General features: G+C 46.8%; 1 protein-coding gene across 1 annotated transcript; it reads right to left on the reverse strand.

The window, feature by feature from the left end:
- LOC310758190 (uncharacterized protein) lies at positions 1-27,590 on the reverse strand. The gene is made up of 17 exons (XM_083604118.1): positions 26,980-27,590; positions 26,392-26,487; positions 25,629-25,859; positions 23,104-23,126; positions 22,116-22,237; positions 21,469-21,501; positions 16,087-16,644; positions 11,486-11,518; positions 9,284-9,816; positions 8,670-8,765; positions 7,637-8,023; positions 6,962-7,192; positions 6,141-6,163; positions 4,899-5,020; positions 4,495-4,527; positions 495-2,582; positions 1-130 (listed from the first exon to the last, which is right to left on the reverse strand). The coding sequence occupies exons 1-16, from the start codon at positions 27,382-27,384 to the stop codon at positions 2,074-2,076; spliced, it is 3,435 nt and encodes a 1,144-aa protein (XP_083460244.1). The 5' UTR covers positions 27,385-27,590; the 3' UTR covers positions 1-130; positions 495-2,073.
- Between the last annotated feature and the right edge of the window lie 208 nt (positions 27,591-27,798).

A 27,798-nucleotide genomic window follows, 5' to 3' on the forward strand; every position in this document is an offset into this window, starting at 1 on the left:
TAGGAGCAACAAGAAGTACAATCTTTAATAGAATCAAACACATTAGCGCATGAAACATATCCCCAAATTCTTACAGGACCATTACACAAAAGGATAAGAAGAGGGGATCTCTAAAAATACAGGTAAGTATCTGACAAAGGGGACGCGGGTGGCGCTGTGGGTAAAAGCCTCAGCGCCTAGGGCTTGCCGATCGAAAGGTCGGCGGTTCGAATCTCCGCGGCGGGGTGCGCTCCCGCTGCTCGGTCCCAGCGCCTGCCCACCTAGCAGTTCGAAAGCACCCCCGGGTGCAAGTAGATAAATAGGGACCGCTTACTGCCGGGAAGGTAAACGGCGTTTCCGTGTGCTGCGCTGGCTCGCCAGATGCAGCTTTGTCACGCTGGCCACGTGACCCGGAAGTGTCTCCGGACAGCGCTGGCCCCCGGCCTCTTGAGTGAGATGGGCGCGCAACCCCAGAGTCTGTCAAGACTGGCCTGTACGGGCAGGGGTACTTTTACCTTTACTATCTGACAAAGCACCTTAGAGAAAATAATTGTATACAGTGGTACCTCGGGTTACAGACGCTTCAGGTTACAGACGCTTCAGGTTACAGACTCTGCTAACCCAAAAATATTACCTCGGGTTAAGAACTTTGCTTCAGGATGAGAACAGAAATCGTGCAACGGCAGTGGGAGGCCCCATTAGCTAAAGTGGTACCTCAGGTTAAGAATGGACCTCCAGAACAAATTAAGTTCTTAACCCGAGGTACCACTGTACATGGGAATTCCCCCCCCCCATGCAAAATCCTCTAGATTGTCATTGTTACTTCCTCAGAACTTCTGACAGAGGCTCTTCACTGTCAGAGGGGATTTTGTTGCATTGAGGCCTGAAACCTATGTGGGGGTTACATTCCTGGAGTCAGCATGCAAAGGCAATATTGCACAAGTCAGGAAGACCCTCAGAAATGCCCCCCACGCAATTAGCGTGGTGTAGTGGTTAAGAGCGGTAGTCTCGTAATCTGGGGAACCGGGTTCGTGTCTCCGCTCCTCCACATGCAGCTGCTGGGTGACCTTTGGCCAGTCACACTTCTCTGGAGTCTCTCAGCCCCACTCACCTCACAGAGTGTTTGTTGTGGGGGAGGAAGGGAAAGGAGAATGTTAGCTGCTTTGAGACTCCTTAAGGGGAGAGATGGGCAGGATATCAAGTCCAAACCCCTCTTCTTCATCATCCCTACTTGTTCGAAGCCAGAGATCTTCAGAGCTTTATGTAACCTTTCTAGAGGCCGGGAAGCAAGGTGGACTTAGAAACTCTTCCCCCCACTGCCAAAGCACCCCCCCATTGCTTTCTGGGCTCTGGAGTCTCTTGTGAGATCTCACACAGTCCCTTCCAAGAGCTTTTCCCGGACTCACCCTCTATTTACTAATTTGTGTTTTGACAAAGGGCTTCAGGCTGTGATCATGCAAGTTAAGTTGTGCTGAGTTTTGGACCGACTGCACCCAACTAGCAAACAGGTCTCTTTGGATATGGAGATTTTGCTGAATTGCCACATAAGCTTCCCTGAGGAGTAGCAAAAAAAGGGATTTTGGAACTTCCATCTCCCTGGCCAGTGGAGATCTTGGGGGAGGAAAAGGGAATCTGAGAGCAGGATTGAGGCTGAGGAAGGTTTTAAGTGATGCCAGTGCATAATTCTGATTTTATTTAGCAAAGATGATGGTATTATCTCTAGAAATCTTAAGTCAGAATTGGAGGTTGGAGAAAGAACTACATTGAAACAGGAATGTGTGTGGGGTTGCTGCTGTTTCCTAAATCATTTTCTTGCTTCTTACCCCCTTTCCAACTCCTGCACCGAAAGAAGTACTCGATTCCCAACGGAGAGAAAACAGGCAAGTTTGGAGACTGACAGGGGACCCAGTCAATCAGTGTCATTTACAAAGTTGGCTCAAGAAGGGAGAGTTGCATCATGATTGACACAAGGGATAGCCAATCACCGTTCAGCAAATACGGTTTCTCCTGAAGTGCCTGTCAGCTCAGTCCTGAAGAGGAGACTGAATGTGCCATGATGACAATGAATATACACTTGTCTGTCTGCACCTTCAGTCAAGAGATTCTCAGGTTCCCTTTCTTGCTCACGAAAAAGTAGGGCTGGAGGGTCTCTCCTGAGAAGGGGGCTGCTGTATCTGCATGGAAAAGGGCTGCTGTATTAGCATCGTAAAAGGACACCCGTCCCCCTTCACAGTTCAGGGTCACTCGGATCCTCTCGGGCTCCTCACATGGAACAGGGGCCTTACGGGGGGAGCAGAACTTGACCTCACCATCCGACTTCCCCAAACCCCAGATCCCTTCCGTAGTATTAAAATACAAAACGCCCTTCCTCTTCACAGACTTTCTGGCCACCCCCACCCCCCATGTCTCCTCTCTTCCCACAATGACCTCCCAGAAATGTCTGCCTGATGTGAAACCCTCACACCCCAGAACACAGCAACATGTGTCAAATCTCTCAGGGTTGTCTGGCAGGTCTTGACGCACTCCTCCCTCTCTCACACTCTTTCGATCCTCAGACAGGATGAGGAGGGGATGTGCTGTGTCTGGATCCAAAGTTACGTTTTCTGTTGGGGCAGAGGAGGAAAGAGAAGAGAAACGACGTCAACGGGGAAGCTGACTTTTCTTTAGGCACATGACAGAAATAGCATCCCCTCTGAAATGAACAGGGACTCCATGACTCTGCATTCGAGACAGGGATGTGTATCAAGTTCTTAATGACTCTTGAAATATTTGCAGTTCTTTCAAGTACTTAACACACATTCTCTACATAGAACCCTTGCAACTTCCCTGTAAGTTAAGTCAATCTTAACTATGCCCATTTTTCAGATGGGAGGACTGAGGCTGAGAGACAGTGGCTTGTCTAAGGCCACCCCCCACAGTTCATGGCAGAAGGGTCCTCTAGTCCAACCCACTGCAATACAGGAATCCCAATTAAAATATTCATGACAGCGCCCCCCCAACCTCTGCTTATAAACCTCCAAGGAAGGAGGGTCCACCACCTTACGAGGGGCTCCGCTCCATGTTCTGCAGTGTGATGCAGGAGTCCCTGGGAGGTGTTTGGGCCTATGGTTTGTGTTTCCCAGGCAAACTATGAGCAATCAGCCAAGAACAAATTTGATTATACCTTGCAGTTTGGTTTCAGCGATGCAGAAAATTGATAGTTCTATTACATCGTTGACATGAATGGCTTTCTTTTCCTATGAATTGTGTTAATTGTTAATGCATTTATTGTTGCAATCCTAAGATAAAGGGTGACACACACAAAACCACCAAAAAAAATTTATCACCTTCAATGCAAAGACCCCATCCTGGCTCCCCAGACCTGATTTGGCTATATAACTCGTCTTTTTCTTCACTGTTCCTCGCATTTATGGAAAAGGGGGGCAGTGGAAGCACAATGAGAAGCCCATTTAGAAATTAGTCAGGCTGGTGGACATTAGGAAGAAGATCTGCTCTGCAGTCCTCTCACCACGTTATGGAAAGTTAGTCAAGCGATTTCTTTTTAAAGACACACATTTGTACAGTGGCCTTTGGAAATTAAGTGGGATATTGGATGTTGCGAGTGCTGCTATTAGTAAAAAAAAATTGTAAAATGTAATGGGTTTTACTAATTTATTGTTGTATTGATTAGCCTTTATGTATTTTACTTACTGCTGTTTTCTAAAAGAATCCCAGAATATAATTTTAAAGATAAGTAGGAGTTTCCTTTATGCTGCCATCTGCTGCACCTTTTCCAGCTCTTATGAATCCCTTTTTGTGGTTTTCAGGATCAGGCCAGACTGGACTTCTGTCTTCCCATTGGGCTTTTTTCCCTGGTCTGTGGTGCAATTCTGTCCTGCTTTTTTAAGTTTACTCAAGTTTCTCTAGTTTAAGCAGAGACATCATGTCTCCCCTCCAACAGAAAAGCTGAGGGAAGACCCCCATTTGCAGGGAAGCCGGACCACTAGAGTTCACACTCAGGCAGCCCCCAGCTCCCTCCACAGACATCAGAACCCATTCACCTTCTCGCCCCCAAAGGTTGTTGCAGCCATTTTCTGAGCTATTTGTGTTCATGCATTTCCCACTCTTACATAAAAGGGGTGGGGACCCTGTATGGCTCAAAGGGATATTTCCCCCTCGTGTGCCAGGAGCCTTTGGCTTCACACCACCCCTGTGTCTTATTGAGATTGGGCACAGAAAAGCCAGCCATCCTGGGCTGGGGGCTTCCTAAGAGTCTGCAGGATCAGGCCAAGAGCCCCTCTAGCCCAGCAAGCTGCTCTCACGGAACAGATGCCTCCGGGAAATAAGGGAAAATAAAGCATGGCGGAAGAGCTGCAGTGGCCTGGTCTTTTGAGAAGCAGATCCCATCTCTCCCGAATTTTGCCTTGGAAAATGGGGAAACCCAGCCAGATGGGCAGGGTATAAATAATAAATTATTATTATTATTATTATTATTATTATTATTATTATTATTATCATCATTATTATTAAATGTACCTTTTTGAAGCTGAAGTCCATATTCCACAGTGTCTGGAAGAGAAAAGGGAACAGAGATTTAGCATCACACCATTAAAGAAAGAACAGTATGAGCTCATGAGATTGTAGCCAGGGTGGTGCACTCCTGATGTTGTGGACTACAAGTCCCATCATCCCTAACCACTGGCCACACCAGCTGGAGTGATTCCAGAGATCAGCAAGAAGGGTTTACCGTCCTCTTTCAATTGCATAAGTAAAATCAGTTGTGAATCATCTACATATTAAAGTGTGACTTCTAGATATTTGAAAAAGTATAAACAAAAAAACCATTTTCCTTGCATGGCTACTATTCCGTATGACCTGGAGCCTGTCATGAACACTTCTAAACAGCCAGTATAAAATACTTTCAGCCCTTCTTTACTAACCTCTGAACTGCTGCATGACTCCCTCCAGGAAGGGATTTATATCTCTGAAGTCCCAGATCCTCCACTTCAGGTCAGGAGGAAAAGCCACAGGAGGATCCTCTAAGTTCTCCTTCTCCTGAGACCTGGAAGGAGGAGAGCAAAGTCAAGCCACCATCCTTCCAATGCAAGGAGCTCTCTGACAAGGCAGTTGTCTCATCCTGATGATAAAGGCACGATGGATATATCATGAAGACTTGGGAGCAGGGTTTTCCTATGACAAAAGGGAGCATCTAGATGATGTGTGGATGTAGAAAGCATCTAAGAAGTTGAAGAAAAACCAACACACGCCCACTTCCAAAATATGCTGAAGGAAATATAGGAATTTGAGACCACATATATCAGCTTCTTTACCTTCAAATTATTTTTTATAGGAAAGTGAGCAACACTGGGTCCTTACATGGAGATTTTAGGACTACACCAGTTTTAGTGAAGCATTTCAAGTGATTAATGAGCAAAACATATTGATCTGGTATGTGCATTTCTGAAAAATAAGGAAATTCAGAATCCTTTAGAATGGTTTTTGCAATTAACATTATAAATGTATTTTAGCACAGTAGCTATATTTTAAAAATGGGGAAAATATTAGAAAATATTAGAAAGTAATATCTATAAAATATTAGAAAGTCTTAAGTTGTCTGGAGGACAAGACTCTCAGCGGCTACTATTCACAATGGCTGCGTCAAAGGCAGTGGTGCCTCTGAACCACAGGAGGGGAGTGTCCTCTGGGGCTCAGATCCTGATCATGGGTTTCCCACTGGCATCTGGTTCAGCACTGTGAAAAAAGGATACTGGACTAGATGGGCCACTGGCCTGATCCAGCAGGGCCCTTTCTCACATTCTTATGTCTGAGGAAGAACCTGCAGGAGCCTGAAATACACTGGATATTTAAAGGTAAGTTATAGTGAAGATATTTACAAGCCCCTTTGGGGTGTCCCCCCTTTTTGTATCAATTGCAGAGTAAATGAATCCATTACAGAGAAAGGCCTTCAGATATATGCAATGGGAATGGCTTCCTGACTGTGAGTTTAGATGGGACCAATAGCTACCACAAAAAATGTGTCCCTATTTTTGTCTGCCATTTTGTGAAATGGACGATGGAGTCCTACATTATCTCTGGAAGGAGGAAGTGGAGAGTGAGTTTCTCACCTGTTAATCAGGAAAATTCATAGCATCAGAATAAGGCAGGGGTTTCCCATCACTTACCTCTGCAAGAAGCTTCCGATATCCTGGATGGAAAGAAAGAAAGAAAGAAAGAAAGAAAGGGAGGGAGGATGTCAGTGGAGCCAGTTCTACTGTTGTTGTTTTTATCAATTTTGTATACAACCCTGTACCCGCACGTCTCTGGGTGGTTCACGAGATAAAATCACAGTATAAAAATATATAATTCATAATAAAAATAAAAACAAGAGCAACCAAATAATCCAAACTGTCTTCAGAGGCAGCCCCATGAACTACCACCAAGCTATGTACCCAATCCATCAGAGGAAGCGTAACCCTATCAAAAGCAGCCCATCTCCCACCCATCCAGTCTAGGGGTCCTTCCTCTAACAGCTCCTCAGTCTTATCTGGATTGAGCTGCAGTTTGTTGGCTCTCATCCAGTCCGTTATGGAGACAAGACAACGGTCCAGCACTTACACTGCCTCACCTGAAGGTGTAAAGGAGAGTCACCAGCATATTGCTGACAACGGGCTCCAAACCTCCAGATGATTCCGTTATCAATACTAAGCAGCTGAAGCTGTTTCCTTGCAGGGAAACAGAGGGGGGCAGAGTGCTGCTGGTTCTTTAGGCTTCCAGCCACCTCTGGTTGGCCAATGCAAGAACACGATGCTAAAGTGAAGAAGCCTGTGGCTTGATCTAGCAGCACCCCTTTTGTGACCCCAGGCCTTTCACCCTTCATGTACCAATTGTGTTTTTTTACAGCAGCTTCTTTGCGGGGGGTGGGGTGGGGGCTAAGATATGTTATCCTCCTGCCTGTAGTCTGAAGCAGCACACTTCACCCTCTCGCATCAGGATGAGGCCTCACTTGCAGGAGTTCACTCGCTGGTTCCTGAAGCTTCTCCTCCATCTCCCGGATGAGGCTGTCAAGAGAGGAGAGTTCCCTGGAGAGTCTGGCCAGGTGCTCCTCCCTGTTGGCTGCAATCTCCTTCTCCACTTCTGCCATCTGGGCCAAGATATGTTTCTCTTGTTCTTCCAGAAACTGGTGCAGTCGCCTGAACTCAGCCACCATCTTTTCCCTCTCTGCACCTGTTTGTTTCTGCAGCAAAGAGGTTGAAAGAAGAGAACAGTGGGCCAAAATCAGGCATCTAGTCTGCTCTTGAGGATGAAGAGGCGAGTTATCCCAATTCCTTTGGAAGGCCACTTCTGAAATTCTAGAGAGATTACGCCTATATTCAGCAGGGAAAGAGCTTCCCACCCCCTCCTTTAAATGGTCTTTCATGTCTGTGGGAGATACGGCTGTTCAAAAATAAACCGCTTTCTGTATTCCATATTTCTCCCCCCCCCCAGATATTGATTCTAGACCACGGGTGTCAAACACAAGGCCCGCGGGCCAAATCCGGCCCGCCAGACCTCGTCATGTGGCCCGTGTAGCCGCCAGCCTGCCCGCTTCCCCCTGCGAGGCGGCGCGCTGTGGGCGGGGCTGGGGGGCTGGAAGGCGGGCGGTGGAGAAAGCGAAGGTGCTCCCTTCCCGCACCGTTACTCGGCCGGCCTGAGAGAAAATTTCTGAGGCGGCGGCGGCCTTCGTCCAGGGTCGGGGGGCCATGGCGGGACTTTGCCCTCCCGGCGGCCTGGAGCATCTGGAGCTGGGGCGGCTGCGGGACCCGCTGGGCAGCGGCGGCGGAGTCGTCATCGGCGCTTCTTCTCCTTCTCCTCCTCCTTCGTCTTGCTCACCGTCGCCGCCGCTCTGGTCTTGCTCGAGGCAGGCCTGGAGCCGGGACAACCTGGGCTTCAAGCCCGAGGAGGCGGGCGAAGCGGCCAGGGCGGCTGGCGGGAGCGCGGCAGCAGGGCCCGTCTGCAGATGGGCGTGGTGGAGTGGGGCCGAGGAGGGGCGCCTTCGCCCTCGGAGCCCGACGCCCGGGAGGGCCCGCTGAGAGGCAGCGGAGGCGCAGGCGGCACGGCAAAAAGGAGGAAAGCGGAGGGGAAGACAAAGGCCAGCGGCCTTGCTCCGCCGGAGGCGCCCCGACTCCAAGTTTCCCTCACGAGGAAACGGGCGAGGAGGTCGCCGAGCAGCCGCTGCCGCCTCGCCTGGGCCAAAGGGATGGCGCACCGCCTGCGAGGTGAGTCGCCACCCAGCCGGGCCCTTCCGTCGCCCTTCCCGGCTCGCATCTCTCCTGTTTCACCTTATTACTTTTATGTTACTCACGAGTCTTCTGCTCTGAAGACAGATGCAAATAATCCATTCAGCTCCTCTGCAATCTCCTTTCCCACCTTTAGCACATCTTTGATTCCCTTGTTGGCCAAAGGCTCTACCACAGATATGTCCAAAGTCCGTTTTGGGGGCCTAATCCGGCCCCTTCAGCAGTTTATGGGGTAAAATCCTCAAAAAAAGCCTCAACAACTTCAACCCTAAAAAAAAAAGCTCAACAATTTCAGTCCTAAAAAAAGCGCAACAACTTTGGTTGGCCCTCACAGCCCTTCACTTCATCAAATCTGGCCCTCCTTGAAAAAAGTTTGGGAACCACTGTTCTAGACTATAGCATTTTTCATCTTAAAGTAGTAACAACAGTGCTTACAAGGAGGTCTTGGCTTTCCTTTTCTGTGTTTGCTTTAAATATGAGAATTTTCTCTCTCTCCTTCCTCACATTGTCTAGGCAGCTGCTGATCTGATCCTGAAAAGAAAACAAAATCCAAATTGGGCTGCATCACACATTAACAGGCAAGCTGAATCCTGTGTTTGCTCCCTACCCCACATCCCTGGGTCTTTTGCAGAGGTTCCCCTTTTTCATCCCAGAGGAGGCAGAAATGGACCTGCCCTATATCAGAGCTGAGAAACATGGGGGATTGCTATTTGTCCCCCACACTCAACACACCTCCAACAACCCCCTCCTTTTTATTAAATTAATCCTAGATGTTGTAATCTTTCCTCCCAGGGGAGTTACTGCAGCCTGCATTCAGGGGTCACTGGGGGCACTATACTCCCTCAAAAAGAAAAAGAAATATTTATCGTATAAAGTTTCAGAAGTTTAGTTTTATCAGGCTGCACAAGATCTCTTGCTGGAGAATTCCTTTTGGGTGGCAAGTAGAGAGAATACATTACATCATCATCATCATCATCATCATCATTATTGCAAACCCCTCTTGTCTGCAGCTCTTCCACCCCCAATAAAGACCCACTGCCTTTTCCCACCTTGTATTCCTGGAAAGCCTCCTCTAGAGGAACCACCTCGTGGCTTTTGTGCTCCTTGGATCTGTCACACACCACACAGATGGGGCTTTCATCCTCCTTGCAGAACAGCTTCAGGGGCTCCTGGTGCTTCTCGCAGACCCTTCCTTTTCCTTCTCCCTCCTTTCCCTCTTTTCCCCCCAGATGGCTGAATTTCTTGGCTATGTCTACAAAATTTGCCAGCTGCAGGTTTCTCCTGATGCTGCCTTGCTCCACTGTTTTCCTGCACTGAGGGCAGGAAGCCTCTCCCTCGGATTTCCCCCAATACTGGGTCAGGCAGGATCGGCAGAAGTTGTGCCCGCACTCCGGGATGATCACTGGATCCGTGAAATAATCCAGGCAAATGGAGCAAGTGGCTTCCTCGCTGAGATCCCGGACGGGACCACCAGAAGCAGCCATGGCTGCTGCCTCGCCAGGAAGAGAGAGCTGGTTTCGTTTTCTCTCTTTTGCGTCTGCAAATGGGCGTGTTCCCTTTCCAGGAAATTGAGATGCGATTACTCAGGATCTCTGCTGCCTTGGAGAGGGGTGGAGCTCCATATATACATAATTAAATGCTCATCCATGGTGGCTGCTCGTTTAAGGAACCATTTCCCTCCGAGAGGTGGTGAAGTTTGTTGTTGTTGTTGTTTACTATCTGCATGTCAGCCTCAGACTACTTTGCAAGCTAATGAATGAATTTCCGCCTCGCCCCCCCCCGCCTTGCTCCATTGACATCTTCTTTCTAGTTAGCAGTCCCCACATACAGAGGAGAAACAGCCCAGCCCTGCATCCCGGTGCCAGTTTTCAGCGAGTCGTTTTGACAAAACCGCCAGCGTCTGATAATGTGCAATAATAACCTCTGGAACGAACTCTGCAAACGGCCTTTGCAAACAGCTCAGCTAATGGTATCCAGATATTTGCCAATCACACCGCAGGGCACCTATTAGCAGAAGATGCTTTCAATTAGCCCCATTTTCTCAATGAATGCAGCCCTTTGTCAGTGAAATATCACTTTAGTCAGAGAGAACATGAATCAAACAAGTTCCTCTTTTGGGAAAGCTGCCTGGGGGAGGGACAAGAGGCGGGCTTCCTCTCCTGACTGACCTAACAGAAAGCCAATGAAAATGTGGCCACCTCGCCTGCCACTCAAGTTCATGCAGAGAAGCAGGAGTCAAACTAGGGACTCCTCTGATTCACAGCTCAATATTTTGCCTTGAAAGGTCAGGAAAAACTGGCAGCAGGCCACAGCAGAGAAAATACCCTCTTTGCAGCTACTACCCAAGTTCCTGTTATATATTTAAAGTATGTTATCCTGCTGTTACGTACTGAAGTTCTCACCCTGGGCCAGCAGGGGGATACTGTAGATAGTTATGCAAATGAAGGATCGAAAGTGACGTTCAGTGATTGGATAGTTTTAGAAAGTTGCTGCAGTTACATCGTTCTGGAGCTCTATATAAGCAGGCTGACTGAGCTCCTTAGTCAGTTCTGTTCCAGCTTACAAATAAAGAGCTGCTTTGGAAGAATCGCTGTGTCGTCTGATATGTTCACCCACAACTTAACACCTGCAACTTTCCAGGTACTGTAGTTTATATACATCAAAAACAGTGACACTTGAACCGAACCACCTTTGATTAGTTTATCCATGCCTTTTCTTCCCTGCACATGTCGCAGGTGAGTGAAAAATGAATTGGAGTCTGCAGTCGTGGTGTAACCCCCCCCCCTTACATCTGTTTTCAAATGGACACACTGTTGGGTAACGCAAAATCAATTTGCAGTGAGCTTTTATTGTTGGAATGATACCAGTTTATTGCTTGAGGTTCCTTTAGAAGTGATGCAGAAAATAGATGTTGCATCTTTTATAATGATATCTATTGCACTGTTGCTATAAATTGCTTTCTTTTACTACAGATTGGTTTGATGTAAGGTCTAGGAAGTGTCACTCCCACTAGTAACCTTAAATGCAGGAGCCCATCCTGGCTCCCTGCATCGGATCAACTATATGACTTGTCTTTCTCTAGACCACGAGACTCTTCATTTCAGGGTTGTGGGTTCGTGCCCCACATTGGGTGAAAGATCCTTGCGTTGCACAGGGTTGTTTGATGACCCTCACTGTCCCTTACAACTTCTACAAGTCTATGATTCTATGTTTCTCCTAAAACTGTGCCTCCATTAGACCCTGACATTTACCTTTTTGCAGCTTTAGTCCAGATTCCACAGCGTCTGGAGAGAAAAAAGGGAAGAGAGATTTAGCATCACACCATCGTTCAGATAACAAACCTGGTAACAACAATATGTGCTCATGCGATTGTAGCCGGAGTGGTGCATTCTAGATGTTGTGGACTACAAATCCCATCATCCCTAACACTGGCCATGCCAGCTGGAGGTTATGGGAGTTGCACTTGAAAATACCTGAAAGCCACCATTATGAGCACCCTTGCATATGCCAGGGCAGGGGCGATGTCAAGGCTCAGGCCTGCCCAGACCTAGAACCTGGTGTCTCCTAAGGTGATGTCTCTGCTTTTTAAAGTACCCGCCACCTTAAGTACATCTTAAGTAAAGGTAAAGGTAAAGGTACCCCTGCCCGTACGGGCCAGTCGTGTCCGACTCTAGGGTTGCGTGCTCATCTCGCTCAAGAGGCCGGGAGCCAGCGCTGTCCGAAGACACTTCCGGGTCACGTGGCCAGTGTGACGAAGCTGCATCTGGCAAGCCAGCACCAGCGCCTCACACGGAAACGCCGTTTACCTTCCCGCTATAAAGCGGTACCTATTTATCTACTTGCACTTAGAGGTGCTTTTGAACTGCTAGGTGGGCAGGAGCTGGGACCGAACGACGCGGGGATTCGAATCGCCGACCTTACGATCAGCAAGTCCTAGGCACTGAGGTTTTACCCACAGCGCCACCCGCGTCCCTCCTACATCTTAAGTACCCGCCACCTAAAGAACAATAAAACTATCAATGCATATCCTTGCCTTCTGGCCTTCCTGAGGATGGGCTGTGGAAACACCTGCCTCAGGAAACCCATCAATGGATGTTAATTGTCCCCCTATAAATGCTGTGTACTTGACTGTATATCCCAAGGATTATGGGGGAGGGTGGTATTCAAGTTGAGTATGTGACTTCTCCCTTAGAGAATTATGGAGGAAGGCGATGTCCAAGTCCGCCTTTCCTTTCGAAGCAAAATGTATTTGAAATGGGGGATAAATGCCCTCACAAGAAGTCTTGGGTTTGCAATTTTGGGAGAGGGAAGATTGCGGCGCTGGGGAGTGGGCAGGCTGGCGAGGCCCCCTAGATTTAGAGGCCCTAGGCTTCAGCCTACTTAGCCTATACATAAATCTGGCCCTGCCTAGCACCCAAGTCACTACAGGTCTGGTTTTCCAAAAACTGAAACACAGCCAGGGATTTGGGGGGGGGGGTACTTTTGTGGTGAGGCCAGAACTGAGTAATCTGTAACACAGCTGGTCAGTTAGTTAAGTGTTTTTTATTTATTTATTTGATTTAAGGGGCCAGCTGCCCTCCCTGCCCCCCTCTGTCTACACCCATGGCAGACATCTTTGAGGGGAAAGACGAGAAAGCAGGAGTCATGGCAGAACCCAGACTGGATTTAAATCCCCCTTCAGAGCTTCACTGTTGACACAGGAATACCTGAACATGAGCTGCAACATAAAAGAACTTCATAATGAAGGCTTGGGAGCACATCTCTGAAGAGGGCTTTGCAACATGGTGCAAATGCTGAGAAAATGGATAGGGAGATTTTTTGTGCAAAAAATAAGAGGGGATCTGTAAAAAACATATACATGTACCCGATTGTTCACAAGAAGTCAGCTTAGAGAAAATAATTGTATAAGTGGGAATTTACTACCACCCCGTAGGTAAAGGTAAAGGGACCCCTGACCATTAGGTCCAGTCGTGACCGACTCTGGGGTTGCGGCGCTCATCTCGCTTTACTGGCCGAGGGAGCCGGCATTTGTCTGCAGACAGCTTCCGGGTCATGTGGCCAGCATGACTAAGCCGCTTCTGGCGAACCAGAGCAGCACATGGAAACGCCGTTTACCTTCCCGCAAGAGCGGTACCTACTTATCTACTTGCACTTTGATGTGCTTTCGAACTGCTAGGTGGGCAGGAGCAGGGTCCGAGCAACGGGAGCTCACCCCGTCATGGGGATTCAAACTGCCAACCTTCTGATTGGCAAGTCCTAGGCTCTGTGGTTTAACCCACAGCGCCACCCGCGTCCCACTACCACCCCCTGAAATTCCCCAAATTGTCTCTGTTCTGTCCTTGGAACTTCTGTCAGAGGCTCTTACGTTCTGGGGATTAGCAAGTCAAGTCAGGGAGACTCCTTGAGAAACCTTTCTTGGAGGTCTGTAAGCAAAACAGAGGGGCTTAGAAGCCCTTTGCACAGCAGGATATAGGGCACCAAATTTGTAAGCCCCCCATCTTGCTTTCTGGGCTCTGGATGCTCTTGTGAGATAACACACGGTCCCGTCTGACAGTTTCCTCCCACCCTCTATCATCTATCTATCTATCTATCTATCTATCTATCTATCTATCTATCTATCTATCATCTATCTATCTATCTATCTATCTATCATCTACCTATCTGTGTTTTGACAAAGCACACAAGGCTGTGATTGCATAATAGAGTTACGTGCAAATTTTGGCCCTCTTTGGATAGAGATATTTTGTTGCAATTGCCACATAAGATGAAGGCAAGGGGTTTTGGTTGTTCACGGCCAGTGGAGGTCATCTTGGGGGAGGTAAAGGGAAACTGAGAACAGGATTGAGGCTGAGGGTGGTTTTAACTGATGTCCTTTCAGAATCATCTTGCCAACAAAGGTACGTATAGTTAAAGCTATGGTTTTCCCAGTAGTGATGTATGGAAGTGAGAGCTGGACCATAAAGAAGGCTGATCGCCGAAGAATTGATGCTTTTGAATTATGGTGCTGGAGGAGACTCTTGAGAGTCCCATGGACTGCAAGAAGATCAAACCTCTCCATTCTGAAGGAAATCAGCCCTGAGTGCTCACTGGAAGGACAGATCCTGAAGCTGAGGCTCCAATACTTTGGCCACCTCATGAGAAGGGAAGACTCCCTGGAAAAGACCCTGATGTTGGGAAAGATGGAGGGCACAAGGAGAAGGGGACGAGAGAGGACGAGATGGTTGGACAGTGTTCTCGAAGCTACCAGCATGAGTTTGACCAAACTGCGGGAGGCAGTGGAAGATGGGAGTGCCTGGTGTGCTCTGGTCCAGGGGGTCACAAAGAGTCGGACACGACTGAACAACAACAAGGGTCATCTAGTCCAACCCCCCGCAATGCAGGAATCTTTTGCCCAATGTGGGGCTCGAACACACAACCGTGAGATTAAGAGCCTCATGCTTTACCGAATGAGCAATGTAAGGCCAGTAAGGTTATGATGTCGTCTTTATAAAGCTGTGTCAGACTCGACTCTCTTTTGGGAGGCTGGAGAAAGAACAGTATCGGAACCGGAATAAGAGCAGGGTTGTTGCTGTTTTAAGTATTAGTCTGCTTATTTCCCCCTGAAGCAGCTGATTCTCAAGGGAAAGCATGTGGGAGAGACAACAGGCAGGTTTCAGGAATGGCAGGAGAGCCAACCAATCAGTGCTGTTTACCAACCTGGCCTGAGAAGGTAGACTTGGCATCATGACTGGCAGGAAGTCTGGCCAATCACTGTCCTGCAAACACTGTTCTACTTCGGGGGGGGGGGGGACAACCCTTGAGGACTGCGTGGTGATGAGTGGTTGGGGTGAGGGAGAGCTTTCATTCTTTCCAGAACTAACTGAAAGTTCTTGAAGATTCCAGAAGATTTCGGATACTGCAAGAAGCTTCCAGAGGGCTGGAGTTTTTATTTAGTAAAGGCCACATCTGTGAGAGGAGCTGCTTCTGTTCTTACAGCAGCTGTATGAAAACTGTGTTTAGTCTGCATTGATCTGGCAAGCTGACAGAGAGGGAAGAGCAGGGCATTGCGGGTTGCAAAAAGCAAAGCCCAGAAAACTCTAAGGAAGAAACACTTCGGCAGATGAACTCTGTAAATGGGAACTGATATAAGTAAAAAAAACCTGCTCCTTTTGCCTTATGGGGTACCCAAGAGCCCTTATAGAGTCCTTTTGTAGGTTATCTATCGGTAGGAGAAAATAACAGAGACCAACCAGAGAAGCAGCTAGTAAGCCTGATCTTTATTAACTGTTGCAACAGGGTGCTCCCCCACATGCAGGAGAAAGGAGGAGGACCCAGAACAAAGGTGTGCCCACCCTTATATAGACATTTTAAATTGCCCACCCTGGAGTCAAAGACCAACCCCCCCAGACACATCATCACATCACAGAAGAGGCGGTCTACAGCAGAAATCTGAGTGTGTTGTTTATCTCCTGTCTGGCAAGTTACCTGATTGCATTATCTGGGTTTTGGCCACTCTTTTCTTATTATAACTACTTAATTCCTGAATCTGGCTCACAGGTCACAGGCTCACACCCTGTTCATATCTTGAATGTGGATTTGTGAGGACAGGATTTGTGAGGAAAGAGAGAGAAATATTTGAGGTCAATTTGTTCAGGACCTAATCTGTGGGGTTTCAGACATGTGGTTTATACATATGAACATTTAATTTTTTTATATGTGACTTTAAAATTCTTATAACAGGAACCATTAAGCTTTTATGACCCGATGGTAAAATACTTCTGTCTGTAATTAACTGAATCTGTGAGTTACTGCCTTCGTTGTCTGGGTCAGAGCTCCTGAAGCGCTTTGATGTTGCGCATCACTCTGCTGATTTAGGACAGGTGGCACAGAGAAGCATATTCAGCAGCGAACCTGGAACGTTGTCTGTCTCTACCCTCAGAGAGTGCTAAGTGGCTTTTGGCGGACACATAAAACAAGGGCTGGAGGGTCTCTCCTGAGAAGGAGGCTGCTGGAAATGAACGGAGAAGGGCTGCTGTATCAGCATCGTAAAAGGACACCCGTCCCCCTTCATAGTTCAGGGCCACTCGGATCCTCTTGAGGGGCAGCAGAACTTGGGGGGAGAATAACCTGAACAAACCACCCCTCTTCCCAAAAACCCAGATCCCTTCCATAGGACCAGAAGTGAAAGCACCCTTCCTCTTCACAGACTTTCTGGACACCCCCACCCGCCACCCCTCCTCTCCTCCCACAGTGACCTCCCAGAAATGTCTGCCGGATGTGAAACTCTCAGATCCCAACACATAGAGGTAGGTGTCAAATCTCTCAGGGTTGTCTGGCAGGTCTTGATAGACGTCTCCGTGTCTCACACATTTTCGATCCTCAGACAGGATGAGGTAGGGATGTGCTGTGTCTGGATCCAAAGTTATGTTTTCTGTGGGGGCAGAGGAGGAAAGAGAAGAGAAATGACATCAACGGGGAAGCTGACTCTTTTTAAGGCACATGACAGAAACAGCATCCCCTCTGAAATGAACTGGGACTCCATGGCTCTGCATTTGAGACAGGGATGTTCATCAAGTTCTTAATAAGGTTTCTTGAAACATTTGCAGTTCTTTCAAGTGTTCAAAGTACTTAACACACATTATCTACATAGATCCCTTGCTACGACCCTGTAAGTTAAGTCAATCTTAGCATGCCCATTTTTCAGATGGGAGGACTGAGGCTGAGAGACAGTGGCTTGTCTAAGGCCATCCCCACCCCCATAGTTCATGGCAAAAGGGAGTCAAGGCAGGGACTCCCTGATTCACACCTTAATCTTTTACCTCACATCACATGGCAGACCACGCTTGACATGCCAGGTAAATCTGGCAGCAGGTGCTCTCACCTTCCTTGCAACCACGATTCCAGCTTCAGTTACATATTTAAAGTATGTTCTACCCCATCCTTCTAGGTAGTTTATAAAAAGGACAACAATACGTAAAAAGGTATTTATGTGCTCTGATTGATACTCCCTGTCTAAAATGTCCTGCTCAGGATTCTTGACATGAGTGGTCAACCAAGAACAAACTTGATTATCTCTTGTGGTTTGGTTAGAGTGATACAGAAAATTGATAGTTCTACCCAGTGCTGTTTTTTCTTTAAAAAAATAATGTTTAGAGGTACTCTCAATTTGACTCAAGAAAACCACCATTTTATAGTTCAAATTGGAAAAAATAATTACAGTAAATAGACAAAAGTACAAAGATTCACAAAAATGTTTAGCATCCTCCCAGAAAAAAAGCACTGGTTCTGTCTTTTAAATTGACATCTATTACATTGTTGATATTCATTGCTTCCTTTTGCTATGACTTGTTTTAATGCATTTACTGTTGCAACCCACTCTGGGCTCCCAGGATAAAGGTTGAGATAGACTTTTGAAAACTAATTAAATAACTTTATTAAAGCGATCACTGCCTTGTCATGGCGAAGGGGCTTGAAGAACTCAGAGAAGCTATGAGCTATGCCTTGCAGGGCCACCCAAGACGGACAGGTCATAGTGGAGAGTTTTGACCAAACATGATCCACCTGGAGGAGAAACCGGCAAGCCACTCCAGTATCCCTGCCAAGAAAACTCCATGGACAAAGACAACAGGCATATAAAAGTTATGACGCTGGAAGATGAGCCCCTCAGGTCGGAAGGCGTCCAACATGCTACTGAGGAAGAGCAGAGGACAAGTACAAGTAGATTCAGAGCTGATGAAGCGGCTGGGCCAAAGCCGAAAGGACGCTCAGTTGCGGATATGTCTGGAAGTGAAAGGAAAGTCCAATGCTGTAAAGAAAAATATTGCATAGGAACCTGGAATGTAAGAAACATGAACAAAGATAAGCTGGAGGTGGTCAAAAATGAGATGGCAAGAATAAATATTGACATCCTGGGCATCAGTGAACTAAAATGGATGAATTCAGTTCGGATGACCACCATATCTACTACTGTGGGCAAGAATCCCGTAGAAGAAATGGAGTGGCCCTCATAGTCAACAAAAGAGTGGCGAAAGCTGTACTAGGATGCAATCTCAAAAATGATATAATGATCTCAATACGAATCCAAGGCAGACCTTTTAACATCACAGTAATCCAGGTTTATGCACCAACTACCAGTGATGAAGAAACTGCAATTGGCCAATTCAATGAAGACTTACAACACCTTCTAGAAATGACACCAAAGAAAGATGGTCTTCTCATTATAGGAGATTGGAATACTAAAGCAGGGAGTCAAGAGATTAAAAGAACAACTGGTAAATTTGGCCTTGGAGTTCAAAACAAAGCAGGGCAAAGGCTAATAGAGTTCTGTCAAGAAAACAAGCTGGTCATCACAAACACTCTTTTCCAACAACACAAGAGACGACTCTACACATGGACATCACCAGATGGGAAGCATCAAAATCAGATTGATTATATTCTCTGCAGCCAAACATGGAGAAACTCTATACAGTCAGCAAAAACAAGACCTGGAGCTGACTGTGGCTCAGATCATCAGCTTCTTATAGCAAAATTCAATCCTAAACTGAAGAGAGTAGGGAAAACCACAGCAAGATACAATCTAAATCAAATCCCTTATGAATACACAGTGGAAGTGAGGAACAGGTTTAAGGATTTAGATTTGGTGGACAGAATGCCTGAAGAACTATGGATGGAGGCTCGTAACATTATACAGGAGACAGCAACGAAAACCATCCCAATGAAAAGGAAATGCAAGAAAGCAAAGTGGCTGTCCAATGAGGCCTTACAAATAGCGGGAGAGAAAAGGCAAGCAAAATGCGAGGGAGATAGTGAAAGATACAGGAAATTGAATGCAGATTTCCAAAAAATAGCAAGGAGAGACAAGTTCAAAATTGGGAAAGGAGTATGACAAGGCTGTATATTGTCCCTGCTTATTTAACTTATATGACTAATTCATCATGCAAAAGACAGGACTGGATGAATCCCAAACTGGAATTAAGATTGCTGAAAGAAATATCAACAACCTCAGATATGCAGATGACACAACCTTGATGGCAGAAAGTGAGGACAAATGAAAGAACCTCTTAATGAGCGTGAAAGAGGAGAGCGCAAAATATGGTCTGAAGCTCAACATCAGAAAAACTAAGATCATTGCCACTGGTCCCATCACCTCCTGGCAAATAGAAGGGGAAGAAATGGAGGCAGTAAGAGATTTTACTTTCTTGAGCTCCATGATCACTGCAGATGGTGACAGCAGCCACGAAATTAAAAGACGCCTGCTTCTTGGGAGAAAAGCAATGGCAAACCTAGACAGCATCTTAAAAAGCAGAGACATCACCTTGCCAACAAAGGTCCATACAGTTAAAGCTATGGTTCTCCCAGTAGTGTTGTATGGAAGTGAGAGCTGGACCATAAAGAAGGCTGATCGCCGAAGAATGGATGCTTTTGAATTATGGTGCTGGAGGAGACTCTTGAGAGTCCCATGGACTGCAAGAAGATCAAACCTATCCATTCTGAAGGAGATCAGCCCTGAGTGCTCACTGGAAGGACAGATCATGAAGCTGAGGCTCCAATACTTTGGTCACCTCATGAGAAGAGAAGACTCCCTGGAAAAGACCCTGATGTTGGGAAAGATGGAGGGCACAAAGAGAAGGGGATGACAGAGGACGAGATGGTTCGACAGTGTTCTTGAAGCTACCAGCATGAGTTTGACCAAGCTGTGGGAGGCAGTGGAAGACAGGGGTACCTGGCGTGCTCTGCTCCATGGGGTCGTGAAGAGTCGGACATGACTAAATGACTAAACAACAACAAATTAAAGCCAAACCCAGTAACACCTAGGAAGTGTCATTCCCACACGTCACCTTCAATACAGAGACCCCATCCTGGCTCCCCAGACCAGATTGATATGACTCATCTTTCTCATCTCTGTTCCTCACATACATAAAAAGAGGCCGAGAAAAGTTGCCAGGTTATTGTTGTTACAGAGATTTCTGGCTAAATAACAAAGAATTAGCTAGAAGGTGACTGGAGGCATGTCCCCACCACCACCACCACACAAGCAGGAAAAAAAGTCCTAGCTAAAGACAATGTTATTAGGTAAAGGTAAAGGGACCCCTGACCATTACGTCCATTCGTGACTGACTCTGGGGTTGGGGCGCTCATCTCGCTTTACTGGCTGAGGGGGTCGGTGTACAGCTTCTGGGTCATGTGGCCAGCATGACTAAGCCGCTTCTGGTGAACCAGAGCAGCGCACGGAAACACCGTTTACCTTCCCTCTGGAGTGGTACCTATTTATCTACTTACACTTTGACGTGCTTTCGAACTGCTAGGTGGGCAGGAGCTGGGACCGAACAATGGGAGCTCACCCCATCGTGGGGATTCGAACCGCCGACCTTCTGATCGGCAAGTCCTAGGCTCTGTGGTTTAACCCACAGTGCCACCCGCGTCCCAATGTTATTAGGAGTCTGTCAATAATAAAAACTAACATTTGAGTGTATGGCAGAGGAGGAGACAGAGGGAATGGAGTTTGGGCTCTGTCAGCTGACAGCATGTCGGTGGTCCTGGCTGCCTCTCTCTGATGCCAAACTGTGGACTTGCCTGTTGTGAATGTTTAAGCTCTGTGAATCTATTGATACTGTCAAATAAAAAACTCAAAGAGGATGAAATGCCATAAACCTCCAATGATATCCTTCGAAAGGAAACCTCTTTGTGTCCGTAGTTTCATTCTCTCCCATGCTGCAGTGTGTGTGTGTGACTACTAGACCACATGCTCTGTGTGTTGACATTCCATTCTTTGGAAGCGTGAGAAACGGAAGATAGTCCTATGATTCCTAATTCTGTCCTTTGTTTCCTGTCTGTTTGTTGCTCTCTCTCGGAGGAGAAGAGACACACCATAATGGTTCTGTTCTTTGTTTTGATCTTGTAAATAAATCACTAAACCCTGATGCTACATTGCCCTGGTCTTAGCTTAGGCTAACTCTGCTAATGACTACGTGCATGCATTTTCCGATGTATGTTGTGCCTGGATGTCCGGAGGATGACTGGTGCCAGCAAAGCACCAACACTTCTCACTGACAAATTGGAGGAGTATAACACCCTAGGTACAATTTATCACTTCCTGAAAGTGACAAAAACCTGCATAGGAGACATGGAAAGTGGAAACGGGGACTGGGGGGGATGACTGGGGGGTGACAGATGGGAGATCCACAGTAGTCTGGTCTTTTGAGAAGCAGATTCCATCACTCCTGAAATTGTGCCTCCTTTAAAACCTGAAATTTACCTTTTCGCAGCTCAAGTCCATATTCCATAGTGTCTGGAAGAGAAAAGGGAACAGAGTTTTAGCATCATGCCACTGTCTTGATTACTAATCTAGTAACGACAATACAAACTCATGAGATTGTAATTTAAAACTATCCGAAATCCGCCATGCTGACTATCCCTGCGTAAGCCAGGGCAGGGGCAATGTCAAGATTCAGGCCTGCTCAGACCTTAGAAGAGGAACAGGACCCCCAGAAGATCAGCAACAACCTTCAGGAGATGTCAGGAGCCCAGGCTGCCATCTTGATAACACAGCACACAAGTCGTAATTAGCAGGAAGATTTACAATCAGCCTCGGACGCCTATTTAGCGTTCCGCGTAAAGCTGTAATTGCAGAAGTAAAAGCAGCATAAGTTGTGACTTCTGCATATGAAAGTATGGCCTCTAGATATTGAAAGAGAATAAATAAATAAACCTTCCATTTTGCTGGCATGGCTAATATTCCGTATGACCTGGAGCCTGTCATGAACACTTCTAAACATCCAGTATAAAATATTTCAGCCCTTCTTTCCTGAAAGAAAGAAAGCCCTGTTTCCTGCTTGGCAGGGGGTTGGACTCGATGGCCCTTGTGGTCTCTTCCAACTCTATGATTCTATGATTCTTTACTACCTCTGAATTTCTTCACGACAGCTTCCAGGAAGGGATTCATATCACAGAAGTCGCAGATCCTCCACTTCAGGGCAAGAGGAAAAGCCTCAGGGGGGTTCTTAAATTTCTGCTTTGCCTGAGACCTGGGAGGAGAAGAACAAAGTCAAGCCACCAGCCGTCCAGTGAAAGTAGCTTTCTGACAAGACAGGTGTCTCATCCTGATGATAAAGGCATGATGGCTTGGGAGCATCTAGAGAGATCCTAACAAGCTGAAGGAAAACCGACACACAACTGCTTCCAAAACATGTTGAAGCTAATATATGAATATGAGATTGAAGGTAAAGAAGCTGATATATGCAAATTAATTTTTAAAAAGAAAATAAATTAAAGCAGCATTTTCTAAACATGGAAGATTTTCAAAATTCATGAGTGTTTGAATATGTCTGGGAGACAAGGCTCTCAGCGGCTACTATTCACGATGGCTGGGTCAAAGGCAGTGGGGCCTCTGCTGAAACCACAGGAAGGGAGTGTCCTCTGGGGCTCAGATCCTGGCATCTGGTTAGGCACTGTGAAAACAGGATGCTGGACTTGATGGACCACCGGCCTGATCCAGGAGGGCCCTATTTCATGTTCTTATGTCTGCGGAAGAAACTGCAGGAGCTTGGAATACACTGGATATTTAAGGGAAAGTTATAGTGAAGATGTTTACAAGCCCCTTTGGAATGTCTCCCCTTTGAGTATCAATTGCAGAGTCAATGAATCCATCACAGAGAAGAGCCTTCAGATATATGCAATTGAGAGGAATGAGGACTGGCTTCCTTCCCATGGTTGTACATGAGACCAATAGATACAAATGATGACGAAAAGGTGTCCCTATTTTTGTCTGTCATTTTGTGAATGACGATGGTGTCCTAAACTATCTCTGGAAGGAGGGAGTGGACTGTGAGTTTCTCACCTGTTAAAGAATGTTCCTAGCATCAGAATAAGGCAGGGGTTTTTCATCACTTACCTTTGCAAGAAGCTTCCAATATCCTGGAGCAAGGGAAAGAAAGAAAGAAAGAAAGAAAGAAAGAAAGAAAGAAAGAAAGAAAGAAAGAAAGAAAGATTTCAGTGGAGTCAGTTTTGCACAGAGCACTGTGATCAGTTTGTTATTATTATCAATTTTGTATACCACCCTTTAACCTCAGGCCTCTGGGCGGTTGACAAGATAAAATCACTATATAAAAACATAAAATTCATAATAAGAGGGGCTGGGAGGTGGGGGCCCTGTTATACAGTGATTCCGCTCCTTCCTCCTGGGCCGTGTCCTGAAAGTGGTGGGGGGGGGATGAGTGTTCAGACCCCTGGGCTCTCACTTGTGGGGTGCCTCAGGGTTCTGTCCTCTCCCCCATGCTTTTCAACATCTACATATAGCCGCTGGGAGAGATCATCAGGGGGTTTGGGCTGGGTGTTCATCAGTATGCGGATGATACCCAGTTCTACCTCTCTTTCAAATCAGAACCAGTGAAGGCGGTGAAGGTCCTGTGTGCAGGCGGTTGGAGGATGGATGGTGGCTAACAGATTGAGGTTGAATCCTGACAAGACAGAAGAACTGTTTTGGGGGGACAGGAGGCGGGTGGGTGTGGAGGACTCCCTGGTCCTGAATGGGGTAACTGTGCCCCTGAAGGACCAGGTGCACAGCCTGGGAGTCATTCTGGACTCACAGCTGTCCATGGAGGCGCAGGTCAATTCTGTGTCCAGGGCAGCTGCCTACCAGCTCCATCTAGTACGCAGGCTGAGACCCTATCTGTCCACGGACTGTCTCGCCAGAGTGGTGCATGCTCTGGTTATCTCCCGCTTGGACTACTGCAATGCACTCTATGTGGGGCTACCTTTGAAGGTGACCCGGAAACTACAACTAATCCAGAATGCGGCAGCTAGACTGGTGAGTGGGAGCGGTTGCTGAGACCATATAACACCTGTCTAGGAAGACCTATACTGGCTCCCAGTAAGTTTCCGAGCACAATTCAAAGTGTTGGTGCTGACCTTTAAAGCACTAAACGGCCTCGGTCCAGTATACCTGAAGGAGCATCTTCACTCCCATCGTTCTGCCCGAACACTGAGGTCTAGTGCTGAGGGCCTTCTAGTAGTTCCCTCGCTGCGAGAAGCCAAGTTACAGGGAACCAGGCAGAGGGCCTTCTCGGTAGTGGCACCCGCCCTGTGGAATGCCCTCCCACCAGATGTCAAAGAGAAAAACAACTACCAGTCTTTTAGAAGACAACTGAAGGCGGCCCTGTTTAGGGAAGCTTTTAATGTTTAATAGACTATTGTATTTTAATATTCTGTTGGAAGCCGCCCAGAGTGGCTGGGGAAGCCCAGCCAGATGGGCGGGGTATAAATAAATTACTATTATTATTATTATTATTATTATTATTATTATTATTATATTATTAACATTTTATTTATATCCCGCCCTCCCCAGCCGAAGCCGGGCTCAGAGAAGCTAACAACAGTAAAATGATACAACATTCTAAAATCATTTCATTATAAAATCAGTTCAAATCAGATTAATGGCAACCATTGGACTAGAGTTCTGTGAGGATTACCAAAGGAGGGGGGTCAGACTGTGCCTTGGCCAAAGGCCTGGTGGAACAGCTCTGTCTTGCAGGCCCTGCGGAAAGATGTCAAGTCCCGCAGGGCCCTAGTCCCTTGTGACAGAGCGTTCCACCAGATTGGAGCCACAGCCAAAAAAACCCTGGCTCTAGTTGAGGCCACCCTAACCTCTCTGTGGCCTGGGACCTCCAAGATGTTTTTGTTTGAAGACTGCAAGTTCCCCTGTGGGGCATACCAGGAGAGGCGGTCCCGTAGGTACGAGGGTCCTAGGCCATATAGGGCTTTAAAGGTATTATTATTATTATTATTATTATTATTATTATTATAAAAACAAGAGCAACCAAATAATCCAAACTGTATTCAGGCACAGCCCCATCTACAACCCTCAAGCTATGTACTTACTCCTTCAGAGGAAGTGTAACCCCATCAAGAGCAGGCCATCTCCCACCCATCCGGTCTAGGGAACCACCCACTAATAGTTCCTCAGTATTATCTGGATTGCCTTTCAATTTGTTGACTCTCATCCAGTCTGTTAGACAGACAAGACACTGGCCCAGCACTTCCGCTGCCTCACCTGCAGATGTAAAGGAGAGTCACCAGCATATTGCTGACAACGTGTGCCAAACCTCCGGATGACCCCAGTTAACAGTACTAAGCAGCTGACCAGCACTTACTGGGAAACAGAGGGGGGCAGAGAACTACTGGTTTTTAAAGCTTCCCAGAGACCTCTGGTTGGCCAGTGTGAGAACACGATACTAGAGTGAAGGGACCTGTGGTTTGATCTAGCAGATCTCCTTTTGTGACCCCAGGCCTTTCACCCATCATGTACCAATTCTTTTCCTTGCAGCAGCTTTTTGGGGGGTGGGGGCTAAGAGATGTTATCCTCCTGCTTGTAGTTTGAAGCATCACACTCCACCCTCTCGCATCAGGATGAGGCCTCACCTGCAGAAGTTCGCTCGCTGGTTCCTTAAGCTTCTCCTCCATCTCCCGGATGGTGTGTTCAAAAGAGGAGAGTTCCCTGGAGAGTCTGGCCAGGTGCTCCTCCCTTTGGGCTGCAATCTCCTTCTCCACTTCTGCCATCTGGGCCAGAATACGTTTCTCTTGTTCTTCCAGAAACTGGTGCAGTCGCTTGAACTCAGCCACCATCTTTTCCCTCTCTGCACCTGTTTGTTTCTGCAGCAAGGAGATTAAAAGAAGAGAACAGTGGGCCAATATCAGGCATCTAGTCTGCTCTTGAAGGATGAAGAGGCCAGGTGTCCAAATTCCCCTGGAAGGGAACGCTTGACATTTTAGAGAGATTACGCCAATATTCAGCAGGGAAAGAGCTTCATAAACACAAGCCCACCCCCTCCTTTAAATGGTCTTTCATGTTCTGTGGGAAATAAGGCTGTTCAAGAATAAACCTCTTTCTGTATTTCATTTTCATTTCCCCCCAGATATGGATTCTAGACTACAGTCATACCTTGGGTTGTGAAAACTGCAAGTTGCGCATTTTGGGTTGCAGACTGCGCTGAACCCGGAAGTACCGGAATGGGTTACTTCCACGTTCTGGCGCTCATGCATGCGCAGAAACACAAAGTTACATTACGCGTCTGCACAGACGCAGTGCTGCGAGTTGCGAACGTGCCTCCCACATGGATCACGTTCGCAACCCGAGATATGGCTGTATAGCACTTTTTCACCTTCAAGTAACAATGATACTTACAAGCAGGTCTTGGCTTTCCTTTTCTGTGTTTGCTTTAAGTACTAGAATTTTTTCTCTCTCCTTCCTCAAATTGTCTAGGCAGGTGCTGATCTGATCCTGAAAAGAAAACAAAGTCCAAGTTGGGCTGCGTTACACATTAACAGGCAAGCTGAATCGTATGTTTGCTCCTTGTCCAACATTCTAGGGTATTTTGCAGAAGTTTCCCTTTTTCATCCCAGACGAGGCAGAAATGGGGTTGCCCTATATCAAGCGCTGAGAAACATGGGGTGTTTGCTATTTGTCCCCCCCTACTGAACACACCTCCAACATCTCCCCCCTCCTTTTTATTAAATTAATCCTAGATGTTGTAATCTTTCCTCCCAGGGGAGTTACTGCAGCCTGCATTCAGGCGGTGCACTTTAATCTCTCAAAAAGAAAAATAAATGCTTATTGTATAAAGCTTCAGAAGTTTAGTTGTATGGGGCTGTACAAGATCACTTGCTGGAAAATTCCTTTTCGGCTGCAAGTGGAGAGAATACATTACAACATTTTTATTTTTGCAAGCCCCTCTTGTCTGCAGCTCTTCCACCCCCAACTGCCTTTTCCCACCTTGTACTCCTGGAAAGCCTCCTCTAGAGGAACCATCTTGTGGCTTTGGTGCTCCTTGGATACATTACACACCACACAGATGGGGCTTTTCTCCTCCTTGCAGAAGAGCTTCAGGGGCTCCTGGTGCTTCTCGCAGACTCTTTCCTTTTTTTCTGCCCGCATCTTGGCTTTTTCTGCAACATTTGCCAGCGACCGATTGGGGATGAGGTTCTTTTGCTGAACTGTTTTTCTGCACTCAGGGCAGGAAGCCTTTGTCTCGGATTTCCCCCAATACTGGATCAGGCAGGCTCGGCAGAAGTTGTGCCCACACTCTGGGATGATCACTGGATCCCTGAAATACTCCAGGCAGATGGAGCAAGTGGCTTCCTCGAAGAGATCCTTCACGGGACCCCCAGAAGCAGCCATGGCGAAGTCGTCAGAAAGAGAGTGAGTGAGTGAGAGAGAGCTGGTTTCGTTTTCTCTTTTTTGTGTCTGCAAATGGGCGTTTTCCTTTCCAGGAAATTCCGATGCGATTACTCAAGATCCCTGCTGCCTTGGAGTTGGCTGGAGTTCCAAGCCGCTTTGATATGGTGGAAATATTTGTTTATTTTACGTGGAATGCTCATCCTCCCTGTGAGAGCTGTTGGAATTTGTTGTTGTTGTTTTTTTTTATAAATAATTTTTATTATTTTCCAATACAAATATACAGTTCTGTCAAATTTTCACAAATTTTCACAAATTTAAATTTTTTTTTAGACTTCCTTCGACTTCTCTGACAATCATCCATAATTACTTCTCAGTTTACGCATTCCTCTGTTTATATTGCCATTAAACTTCCCT

The sequence above is a fragment of the Podarcis filfolensis genome, assembly GCF_964270895.1.
Source record: "Podarcis filfolensis genome assembly, chromosome: 2".
Classification (NCBI taxonomy): domain Eukaryota; kingdom Metazoa; phylum Chordata; class Lepidosauria; order Squamata; family Lacertidae; genus Podarcis; species Podarcis filfolensis.